The 12,930-nt window shown below is 42.5% G+C and overlaps 1 protein-coding gene across 2 annotated transcripts in view; it reads left to right on the forward strand.

Moving 5' to 3' along the window:
* The window catches only part of DDB1 (damage specific DNA binding protein 1), a 35,331-nt gene that overhangs the window by 6,012 nt on the left and 16,389 nt on the right, over window positions 1–12,930 (forward strand). For both annotated transcript variants that reach the window (XM_073658001.1, XM_073658002.1), the window contains exons 5-9: window positions 1,627–1,724; window positions 1,836–1,994; window positions 3,911–3,994; window positions 11,353–11,469; window positions 11,552–11,654. In XM_073658001.1, coding sequence (XP_073514102.1) covers window positions 1,627–1,724; window positions 1,836–1,994; window positions 3,911–3,994; window positions 11,353–11,469; window positions 11,552–11,654 — 561 coding nt within the window. The remainder of the gene's footprint in view (window positions 1–1,626; window positions 1,725–1,835; window positions 1,995–3,910; window positions 3,995–11,352; window positions 11,470–11,551; window positions 11,655–12,930) is intronic.

Consider the following 12,930-nt stretch of genomic DNA (forward strand, 5'->3'; position numbering starts at 1 on the left):
AAATTTGCATAAAACACACAGCACAAAAACGCTGCAAAAAAACCCAATGTGTGAACATCGCATAGCACTTGGACCAGTGTTAGGCTGCGTGCCCACTATGCTTTTTTGCCACGGAATTTCGCGAAAACGCTTAAAAAAAGCGCTTGGTAATACGTGCCCCATGGTCCCCAATGATAATCCGTATGTGCTGTGCATATGCTGCGGAAATTTCCACTGCGGATTATCATTGCGGAAAAATACGCAGCATGTCCATTAATTTTGCGGACACGCAGCGTAATTGCCGCCATTGACTTGCATTGAATCGCTTAGTATCCCCATGACTACATGTGCACATGCGGATATTAAGCGATTCAATGTGTGGATGGTACCTGGGTCTGGAGAAGAGGAGACTCTCTCCTCCAGACCCGGGTACCATAGTACCTGTTAAAAAAAAGGAATTTAAAATAAAAAAATATAGATTATACTTACCTTCTGATGGCCCCCGGTCTCCTCTGTGGTGCGTCCTGGCTCCCCGGTGGCTCGCGGTGGTATAGAAGGACCTTCCATGATGTCATTTAGACGTCGGCGGTCGCGTGACCTGTCACATGACTAAATGACGTCATGGAAGGTCCTTTTACACCACTTCGAGCCGTACGAGAGACCGGATGCACAGGAGAAGGAGACCGGGGGCCATCAGAAGGTGAGTATAATGTTTTTTTTTACCATTTTTATTCTTTTTTTTAACTATTAACTTGGTCACACTATAAAAATCCATGCCGATTGCATGGATTTATATAGTGTGACCAAGTTGTCAAGCACTTTCCAAGTGATGCTAAAATCGCTTGATAACCCGCATGCAGAAATGCATGTGAAGAACGCTTGACAAACGCTTCTACCTGGCAGGAAAACGCATGTACAATCCCGCATGTACAATCCGCATGCGTTTTTCCTGCCAGGGAGATGCAGAAAAAATCTTCAGCATTTCTGCATCGCGGGCACTTAGCCTTAGGCTATGTTTTATCGCATAGCGCTTAGCTGTGTAAGCGAGCCCTTAGGAACAGTGCGCCATACTTTTCAGTCATCTCACAGATGCTGCAGTGCCATGTCTAGTTGAGAAAAGCTCTTAAGTATATCCAGCAAGATGAGATTTTTTTTTTCTTTCTCTTTTGTCCTGTAGAGTATGATTGTAATTATCTTTGCCTTTTTTACCCCCTGAAACTGGAGAAAACGGGACAAAACTTCTGTTTTTAGGATGTTCCCACATGCGAGAATGTCGCTGCAGAAATGTGTGCTACAAATCTGCCGGATGTGACCATACCCTTAACCACACTGCTTGTGTTTAGTTCATCTAGGAGGTTCTAACATGGAGAATAGTGGAAAGGTTTTTTTTTTATAGATATATATTTATAAAGTCTTTGCAGCGACTTTCTTCTACCTTCTCAGAGATTGGGATGGAGAGGTGCTGCTGCATACCAAGGAAGTCACTGAGCCCAGCGCCGGTTACCACCCTGCGTGCACCAGCGTCTCCACCCCCATCATCAGATCGGGAAGAGCCACTGCTCAAACTCCAAAAGTTACTTTTAGGATATCGCATAGATTGTAATGTACTCCTTATCTGTACCCTAATTTGCGGTCTCTGTTTCTCAGTTCCAGAGCCTTTTGGAGGAGCCATAATAATAGGTCAGGAATCTATAACTTACCACAATGGTGAGAAATACTTGGCTATAGCTCCTCCAATTATTAAGGTGAGTTTTCACACATGAGCGTAACATTTCCATTTTAAATAACTTTTTTGTGTAATTAAATATATACATATGTATCACTGATCATATAATATATACATTTTTTTTATATAGCAAAGTACCATTGTGTGTCATAATCGTGTAGATGTCAATGGCTCCCGCTATCTTCTCGGGGACATGGAAGGTCGCTTGTTTATGTTGCTCCTGGAGAAGGAAGAGCAGATGGATGGAAGTGTCACTCTCAAGGACCTCCGAGTGGAACTTTTGGGGGAGGTAGGAGACATTTATCAGTCATGGTTCTGCTTCTTGAATAAGTTTGGTCAAAGGACTGTACCACATGATTTCCTCCATACACATGACATTGTGGGTTATAGTTACATTAGTGACAATGTATAACTGGTGGAGGAAGGTTGAACTTGAAGACCTAAGTCTTTATTCAACCTACAGTGGTTACGGAAAGTATTCAGACCCCATTTAAATTTTTCACTCTTTGTTTCATTGCAGCCATTTGGTAAATTCTAGAAAGTTCATTTTTTCTCATTAAAATACATTCTGCACCCCATCTTGACTGAAAAAAAAAAACAACTGTAGAAATTTTTGCAAATTTATTAAAAAAGAAAAACTGAAGTATCACATGATCATAAGTATTCAGACCCTTTGCTCAGTATTGAGTAGAAGCCCCCTTTTGAGCTAGTACAGCCATGAGTCTACTTGGGAATGATGCAACAAGTTTTTCACACCTGGATTTGGGGATCCTCTGCCATTCTTCCTTGCAGATCCTCTCCAGTTCCGTCAGGTTGGATGGTGAACGTTGGTGGACAGCCATTTTCAGGTCTCAATTGGGTTTAGGTCAGGGCTCTGGCTGGGCCAGTCAAGAATGGTCACAGATTTGTTCTGAAGCCAGTCCTTTGTTATTTTAGCTGTGTGCTTAGGGTCATTGTCTTGTTGGAAGGTGAACCTTTGGCCAAGTCTGAGGTCCAGAGCACTCTGGAAGAGGTTTTCATCCAGGATATCTCTGTACTTGGCCGCATTCATGTTTGCTTCAATTGCAACCAGTCGTCCTGTCCCTGCAGCTGAAAAACACCCCCATAGCATGATGCTGCCACCACCATGTTTCACTGTTGGAATTGTATTGGGCAGATGATGAGCAGTGCCTGGTTTTCTCCACACATACCGCTTAGAATTATCACCTAAAAGTTCTATCTCCGTCTCATCAGACCAGAGAATCTTATTTCTCATAGTCTGGGAGTCCTTCATGTGTTTTTGAGCAAACTCTATGCGGGCTTTCATTTGTCTTGCACTGAGGAGAGGCTTCCGTCTGGCTACTCTGCCATAAAGGCCCGACTGGTGGAGGGCTGCAGTGATAGTTGACTTTGTGGAACTTTCTCCCATCTCCCTACTGCATCTCTGGAGCTCAGCCAGAGTGATCCTGGGGTTCTTCTTTACCTCTCCACCAAGGCTCTTCTCCCACAATTGCTCAGTTTGGCTGGACGGCCAGGGCTAAGAAGACTTCTGGTGGTCCCAAACGTCTTCTATTTAAGGATTATGGAGGCCACTGTGCTGTTAGGAACCTTGAGTAATGCAGAAATTCTTTTGTAACCTTGGCCAGATCTGTGCCTTGCCACAATTGTCTCTGAGCTCCTTGGGCAGTTCCTTTGAGCTCATGATTCTCATTTGGTCTGACATGCACTGTGAGCTGTGAGGTCTTATATAGACAGGTGTGTGCCTTTCCAAATCAAGTCCTATTAGTTTAATTAAACACAGCTGGACTCCAATGAAGGAGTAGAATCATCTCAAGGAGGACCACAAGGAAATGGACAGCACGTGACTTAAATATGAGTGTCTGAGCGAAGGGTCTGAATACTTATGACCATGTGATATTTCAGTTTTTCTTTTTTAATAAATTTGCAAAAATTTCTACATTTTGTTGTTTTTTTTCAATCAAGATGGGGTGCAGAGTGTACTTTTGAACTTTTTAGAATTTACCAAATGGCTGCAATGAAACAAAACAGTGAAAAATTTAAAGGGGTCTGAATACTTTCCGTACCCACTGTATGTAACTATGTACTAACCCTGTAGTTGCTGGTATCTTCCACCCATGCCTCATCACCTCTGGGTAGATAGTCATTCCTCTCTGCGGTCCCATAAATCTCATAAGAACTTTGTTGTCTTTTATTTACCTGTTGTAGACGTCCATTGCGGAATGTCTCACTTACTTGGATAATGGAGTAGTGTTCGTAGGCTCTCGACTTGGAGATTCCCAGCTGGTAAAGGTAAGCGGATGGTTCAAAATAATGGGAGAACTCCCATATTGCTGATGGTACACATGTAAAGCCTGCCAAGGAGTTTTCTGCTATCACCCTTCACTTAAATCATAATACTCCATATTTTATAGTCTAATATGTTTTCTCATACAGAGGTTATTTTTTATTAACCCTTTAACCACCTATAATGTACATTATCATCATAGGTTGCTGTAGGCTGTGGGAAGGTGGCTCAGGAGCTGAGCCTGCTTCATACGCTGCAGGTGACAGCTGCTACATAGCTGACATTATCTGTAACTGTAGGAACCGGAGCTAGCTCTCATATTTGCAGTTTAATTAAATACCACTGTCCATCTCTGACTGTGGCATTTATATGATGCTCGCAGGGCCCTAATAGCAGCCTGTGCATGCTATAGGCCCCCCTAACTGCCATGTTGGTCTTCTAGTGAAGGTCAGCCTAAGATTGAGCTTCATAGGAGAGCTGCAATTTCTCTATATATTGCAATGTTGGTTTTTGGTTGCCTCACAGCCATTTTTGGTTGCTGCACATCCCTGAAAAAAATACAGTAAAGAGTTTTTATTGGTACCAATAAAAACAGCTTTCACCCAGCGAGCGCACAAAAACAAAAAATGTCTGTGTCCTGTAGTAAGGGGGAGGAGGGGTCAGATTTAGAATGTTAGTTTCTAAGATACTTTAACCCCTTAAAGGCTGAGCTTAGTTTGGTCATAAGAAGCATGAGTAATCTTTCATATTTTGCCTCCGTAATATTCAATCAACTGTAATTTTTTTGACTACATAGCTATTTCAGGCCATATACAACACTAATATTTCTTAGCAACTGTTTTGGGCTAAATATACTATAGTGTCTAATTTGTGTAATTTATATGAATTTTATACAGCTTATGCAATTTTATATAGCTTATGCATGTAAGTATGTATAGGTGCGTTTATAGTACTTTACTGCGTACGCACAGACCTCTAACAGTCATTATTGTCCTGCAGATATGGGGTTAATATGCAGGTGAATAGCGTTGTGAACCTGCCCAGCATTGGCATTTAGACCACTGCTGCCGGGCGGAAATTAACTTTATTCCTCGCATCGTCCAGCAGCTCCTGCAGGACTATGGATGCCAATCACAGATACACTCCTGCACAGCTGTTGTGTTGTGCACTCAGACATGACATACATGGACGACATTTTGTATTAAAGGGCCTCTGTCAGCACAGAATGACTGCTGAAACCAAGTACAGGAGCTCGGCGCTTCATGGTGCAGCCAATCATTTATATACACCGTCCCACCTGCTTAGTTTTCTTCTATCTCCTCCCTTCTATGGCTCTGTGAAGCCAGAGCTGTCAATCAAAGAAGAGTAGGGTGGACAACAAGCAGGTGGGAAGGTGAATATTAATGTCAGTCAGTGTGATGGTGAGTGATCACAGCCTTATTCTCTGTACAGTGAGAGTGGGGACTGCAATCTGTCCTTGCACTGCTCCAAGGACTTTCTGCCTGTGGCCGCTGCTTTAGTAAGCTGGCTGAGCAGGTTATAAACACTATTTACCAGCAGATCACTCCTATTCTTATACAGTAGTGTTCAAAATAATAGCAGTCCAATATGACTAACTAGATTAATCACTGTTTTTGGTATAAATGATATTACCACATGTCAAATAATTTACCATTAGGTGCAGTAGATTCTAAGAAAGCCAACAAACTCTGCATTCATGATCTGCAGGTTTTTGAGTCTGTGAATGTGAATAATTAATTGTAAGGAGGTATGTTCAAAATAATTGCAGTGTGGAGTTCAATTAGTGAGGTCAATCATTCTGTGAAGAAACAGGTGTGAATCAGGTGGCCCTTATTTAAGGGTGAAGCCAGCACGTGTTGTATATGCATTTCTCCTTGAAAGTCTGAGAAATATGAGTAGTTCGAGACATTGTTCAGAACAGCGTACTGGAAGAAAATGGAAGACTACCATTCAAATGGATGGAAGAATAGCCAGAATGGCAAAGGCTCAGCCAATGATCAGCTCCAGGATGATCAAAGACAGTCTCAAGTTACCTGTGAGTTCTGTGACAGTTAGGAGACGCTTGTGTGACGCTAATCTCTTAGCAAGAAGTCCCCGCAAAGTCCCACTGTTAAAAAAAAAAAAAAAAAAGACATGTACTGAAGCGGATACAATTTGCAAAAAAACACATCAAGTGGCCTAAAGAGAAATGGAGAAACATTTTGTGGACTGATGAAAGTAAAATTGTTCTTTTTGGGTCCAAGGGCTGCAGACAGTTCGTCAGACAACCACAAACTCTGCATTCAAGCTACAGTACACTGAAGACAGTGAAGCATGGTGGTGCAAGCATCATGATATGGGCCTGTTTCTCTTACTATGGTGCCGGACCTATTTACCACATACCAGGGATCATGGACCAGTTTGCATATATTAAAATACTTGAAGAGGTCATGATGCCTTATGCTGAAGAAGATATGCCCTTGAAATGGGTGTTTCAACAAGACAATGACCCTAAACACACCAGTAAACAAGCAAAATCTTGGTTCCAGTCCAACAAAATTGAGGTTATGGAGTGGCCAGCCCAATCCCTGGACCTTAATCTGATAGAACACTTGTGGGGTGACATCAAAAACGCTGTTTCTCAGGCAAAGCCAACAAATGCCAGAAAAGTGTGGGACGTAGTCTTAAGCATCCTGGGCTGGAATAACAGATGACCGGTGCCAGAAGTTGGTTGACTCTATGCAACATAGATGTGAAGCAGTTCTAAAAATTGTGGGTATACAACGAACTGTTAGGTTAGCGATTTCCAGGAATGTGAAATTCTAAAAAAAAAAAAAAAAAGAAAAAAGTACATATTGTGAGTTTGTAGAGACAAATGCAGACACTGTTATCTTTTAGAACAGCCCAATGTTCATTTTTCATTTTCTGTAAAGTAGTTAAAAATTATATACATTTCTCCATGTTTTGAATTAGAAAACAGTGTGCAATGTTCCCAACGCATGGAAATAAAAACTGTATAAAGATTTTGTGCTTAACTCATGTTTTTGAACCCAGTGCTGTTATTTTGAGCACTACTGTATATCTGGATGTGACAGGTTCCCTTTAAACGTAGTGTCTCTCCTGTAGTTGGAGGTGGGCCTTCCTTCAGTAGTGGACGCACATGCCCAGTATCTTCGCTGCTCATGCAGTGTTGTGATCTGACAGGGATGGGGCTGATACTGTGCACTAATGATAAGTGCAGCATGTGCAGTACATGTAACAAGCGGTGAAGAGAGAGATATCAACATAGATAGATCTGAGCTATCAGGTGTGGGGGGGACATTTTCTTTTGTTTCCAATTTGTTTGATAACCCCTTTAAATGCTTGTGAAGGACATGAGTGTGTTGGTGGGGTGGCACGGTCCTGCACTAATTTTCCATTATTTCCTCACGTATTGCCACAACTCCTTTTTTAATACAAGCATTTTAGGAATATTTTGAACTACATGAAAAAAACTGCAATGAAATGAATATTTGGCATGCAGTACTTCCATTTGCCTGTGGGTGGCTTCGTTGCTCGCTAGTTGTCCTTTGGACAGGGCTGTGGCCATACACTACAGCTGCCAGCTTCTCGCTGAGGCAGGAGGCTTACATAAACCCTCCAGGACCAGTTTTGGCAGTCTGCAAGACTTAAACTGGTCACCTTAAGTCAAGTCCAAGTTAAGACTAGAAAATCCCTTAATGGGAGCAATTGTTCAGCCCGAGCTTTCCATGACTGATCTTTTTGGCAGATGTTGGGCAGTTTGGAGCTGTGCTAAAATGACAAACTGCTCTGGTTTATGGACTTCCCTAGAACAAGCATGACATTACATCCAACACCCAGCCCTGATTTCTGGTGACAGAGAAATCCTGTTTGCTTTTGGCTGATGAGATGCCAGGAGTCAGGTAGCCAATGCACATAGTAATTTGCTTTTCTATTGATATATGCGCAAGTTCTTGAAGCATAGCCGTCTTCACACACTTTCTGTAGAAAAGCTTACTACCTTCACCCCAAACAACAAATTAAGGTTGTTTTACATACACATATGTCTAGAGATTGTCTCTGTATCTTTTATGCTCTGTAACTTGCCATTGACCCTTTGCACCAGCATACTGCCAGCACTATAGGTGCTGATATTTCCTTTTCCCTCCCTCTCCCAGCATGTGTTTATCCTGCCGTTGTCCCATGGCTTGTCTTCCCTAGACTGACGGTCTGCCTTCCTGTTATGCCTGTGTGCAGTTTTACAGACCGAGGAGCAGAGACAGGGACCTTATTTGCAGATTATCCATTCAGTTGATTATCAGAAGAGATGAAGTTGTACAGTCGCCATTTAATATCTAACTACTAAAGCCTAAGTGGCTCCTAAAGTCTACAGTCATCTTTTACAACCCTTATTTGTTGTAAAGTCGAACAATAATGGCGTTGGCCTTGTGTAACAGAATGAAGATAACGAAAAATGCTTCAAACAATTTCCAGCTTTCTTTTGTAATGATAAGACCCTTGGCCGGGAGCTGCCCCATTTACTTATTCACTCATAACTTGTATTGGAAAAGTTATGACATATAAATATATTATAGGTCAACCTACAGAAATTAAAGTTAGCCCTATAAAACTGGCTCTAATCAGCTTGATGAGTTGTGACTTTCTAATATTCACCCCATCATGGTACCGTGTTTCATCAGGGAACCATGTGGGATGCTGTTTTGTAACTGTGCTCATTCTATCACTATTAAAAGGAATACTAGGTTGTTGCCACTTAATCAGAGAGCAGCATGATTTAGGGGCAGAGACCCTGCTTCCAGCGAGGTGTCACTTACTTAGCTGCTTGCTGTAGTTTTGATAATCTCCTGCTGATAAAACTGTGATTTTATCACAAGAGGGCTGTAAACCTTCTGCCAGGTAGTCCTCCATATTCATGAGCTCTGTATAACCCCGCCCGCACCACTGATTGTGTACACTGTGCATAGGCAGAAAGCAGCCAAAAAGCTGCCAATCAGAGGTGTGGACAGGGTTATACTGAGCTCAGCATTTACAGAACTGCTAGATCTGCAGTGGAGAAAACGGATTTTATAAGAATTGCAGCAAGCAGCCCTGTAAGTGATACATTGCAGGAATCCGGGTCTCGGTCTCTACATCATGCTGCTCCCAGATAGGTAGCAAAAACCTGGTAACAGATGGCCTTAATGAGCACCCTTTCTGCATCTCATCTAAGGGACTATGTATTATTCTGTCCTAATTCCACCCTGAGTATTTTGTCATTGTTCAGCACCCATTAAATAATTTTGTAATTTTGACAGGGTATATGTAAGTATGTTGAGCACATCAAAATTAAAAGTTGTTTGACATAAAGTAGTGATCAGGACACATTAATACAGATTTCTGATCCTATTGCAAAATCATGTCGTTTTTCTCATATTCGTCCCTGGTTCTTGAATGAGCTGTATATGTTGGACAATGATTTTATGTTAAAAACTTCCTTCTGAAGGTAAGACAATCGTGCAGTGTAACTCACTGAATCTTCCATCAATTGTGCTACTAAAGAGGAAAGCAAGAAGTCCATATTGCCTGATCAAATCACTGGCAGTCCACGTCCCCGCTAAGTGATAACTCTAAATCCCCTAATAGAGCATTTAGGGGTGCGTTTCCTAAACCAGACAATCCTTTTAAATGTGTTCTGCTACAATCGACATGCCACTCTAGTTATTTGGCAGGAGAAAGTCTTGAAAGGGACTGCTCGGCTTTAACATGGTAGCATTTTGGTAGAGATCCCAGCTGTCAGACCCGCTATACAGGAGACATTGATGACATACTTATCAGTACACCATCAAAGTTACTGGCAGAAAGTCTTTGTTAATACATCTTACAATTTTCATACCTTTTATCATATCATTTATTTTATACAGATACATACGCGTAAAAAATAGAAATGTTAATAGTTATTTGGTGTGACTGCCCTTTGCGTTCAGAACATTATTAGTTCCTCAAGGTACGCTTACACACAGTTTTTGAAGGAACTTAGTTGGGAGATCATTCCAAATGTCTTGGAGAACTAACCACAGATCTTCTGTGGATGTTGCTTGCACAAGTCTTTCTTTCTCTTCATGCAATCCAAGACCGACTCGATGTTGAGATCAGGACTCTGTGAGGCCATATCAACTTTTCCAGGACTCCTTGTTCTTCTTTACGCTAAACATCGTTCTTAAAGACATTATCTGTATGTTTGGAGTAATTTTCCTACTGCAGAATAAATGTGGAGCCATTCAGATGACTCCCTGATGGTATTATATGATGGATAAACATCTGGCTGTATCTCTCAACACTGAGAACAGTAGACGTAGTGGTCGGCCGAGGTAACTTGGTGCAGCAGATGAAAGACACATCATGCTTACTTCCCTTCTAAATCGGAAGATGTCCAGCAGTGCCATCCGTTCATAACTGGCAGCAACCAGTGGGACCCAGCTATGCTTGTCTATTGTTTAGAGAAGTCTGCAGCCAAAAAATATAGTTTTGACATAGAAACTAGGACAAGCAACTCGTCTATATATGAAATCATAGGAACAAGGGGCAAAAAAGTGGTAGCAGCTGCTCTGGACTGACGTGAAAGATTTAGCTGTAACACAAGGCAGTTTTTCTCTGAAAAACGGGAAAGCAGTACAATAATGAATGTCTTCAGGTAACAGTGAAGCAGGTGGAGGGTCCTTGCAAGTTTGTGGCTGCATTGCACCAATTGTAGTTGATGATTTGGTCAGGATTAATGGTGCCCTAATTTCTGAGAAATACAGGCAGATACTTAGTCATCATGTAATCTCATCAGGGAGGCATCTGATCGGCTCCAAATATATTCTGCAACAGGGCAACGACCCCAAACCTACAGCCAAAGTCACTATCTCCAGTGTGAAGAACAAAGAGTCCTGGAAGTGGTGATATGGTCTCCACTGAGTCCTAATCTCAACATCATCAAGTCTCCGGGATTACATGAAGAGACAAGGATTTGCACAAGTGACATTCACAGAAGATCCGTGGTTAGTTCTCCAAGATGTTTGGAACAATCTCCATGTTCCCCGATGCTGTGTTTACAGGCAGAGCAGTCACACTAAATACAGATGTGATTTAGATTTCTATGCTGTTCATTCACTTTGCATTTTGTTAATTGATAAAAATAAACTATTAATACTTCTAATTGTGGAAACCTTCTTACTTTGCAGCATTTTATTCCACACTTGCCCAAAATTTTTGCACATTTATTCATGCATATGTTTTTGTGTGCTGTCATTTCTCTTGTTCTCCTCACTGCTCACAATAACCAATATCTAATGTCTTTATTTATTTTTTTGTCTCTTCGTAGCTCACTGCGGACAGCAACGAGCAGGGCTCTTATGTTGTAGCCATGGAAACTTTCACTAACTTGGGCCCCATTGTGGACATGTGTGTTGTAGACCTTGAGAGACAGGGGCAGGGACAGGTGAGATTAAAGCATTTTCATTTCTCAAGTAATTCTTATCATTTTTTTTGCAATTTTTTTATATAATTTTTTTTCTCTGCAGCTTGTTACCTGCTCTGGAGCCTTTAAGGAAGGTTCGTTAAGAATTATCAGAAATGGCATCGGTATCCATGAACACGCCAGCATTGACCTGCCAGGGATCAAAGGTAATGCTGAAACCTGCAGACAATGAGCTTGTTTCTATTTAAAGCAATCAACACGCCTGTGGCCAGACAGTCACACTTCACATAGAGCACATGTGTCAAACTCCGGCCCATGGGCCAAATCTGGCCCGCAGGGTGATTATATTTGGCCCGTGACACCATAACCACCACCCCTATGTGGGGCCATTATACTGTATGGAGGACTATGTGGAGCCCATTATTCTGTATGGAGGACTATGTGGGGCCATTATACTATATGGAGGACTATGTGGGGCCATTATACTGTATGGAGGACTATGTGGGGCCCATTATACTGTATGGAGGACTATGTGGGGCCCATTATTCTGTATGGAGGGCTATGTGGGGCCCATTATACTGTATGGAGGGCTATGTGGGGCCCATTATACTGTATGGAGGGCTATGTGGGGCCCATTATACTGTATGGAGGGCTATGTGGGGCCCATTATACTGTATGGAGGGCTATGTGGGGCCCATTATACTGTATGGAGGGCTATGTGGGGCCCATTATACTGTATGGAGGGCTATGTGGGGCCCATTATACTGTATGGAGGGCTATGTGGGGCCCATTATACTGTATGGAGGGCTATGTGGGGCCCATTATACTGTATGGAGGGCTATGTGGGGCCCATTATACTGTATGGAGGGCTATGTGGGGCCCATTATACTGTATGGAGGGCTATGTGGGGCCCATTATACTGTATGGAGGGCTATGTGGGGCCCATTATACTGTATGGAGGGCTATGTGGGGCCCATTATACTGTATGGAGGGCTATGTGGGGCCCATTATACTGTATGGAGGGCTATGTGGGGCCCATTATACTGTATGGAGGGCTATGTGGGGCCCATTATACTGTATGGAGGGCTATGTGGGGCCCATTATACTGTATGGAGGGGCTATGTGGGGCCCATTATACTGTATGGAGGGCTATGTGGGGCCCATTATACTGTATGGAGGGCTATGTGGGGCCCATTATACTGTATGGAGGGCTATGTGGGGCCCATTATACTGTATGGAGGGCTATGTGGGGCCCATTATACTGTATGGAGGGCTATGTGGGGCCCATTATACTGTATGGAGGGCTATGTGGGGCCCATTATACTGTATGGAGGGCTATGTGGGGCCCATTATACTGTATGGAGGGCTATGTGGGGCCCATTATACTGTATGGAGGGCTATGTGGGGCCCATTATACTGTATGGAGGGCTATGTGGGGCCCATTATACTGTATGGAGGGCTATGTGGGGCCCATTATACTGT

Source organism: Phyllobates terribilis, unplaced genomic scaffold (genome assembly GCF_046119375.1).
Source record: "Phyllobates terribilis strain yellow unplaced genomic scaffold, ASM4611937v1 Scaffold_13__5_contigs__length_258822181, whole genome shotgun sequence".
Taxonomy (NCBI): Eukaryota; Metazoa; Chordata; class Amphibia; order Anura; family Dendrobatidae; genus Phyllobates; species Phyllobates terribilis.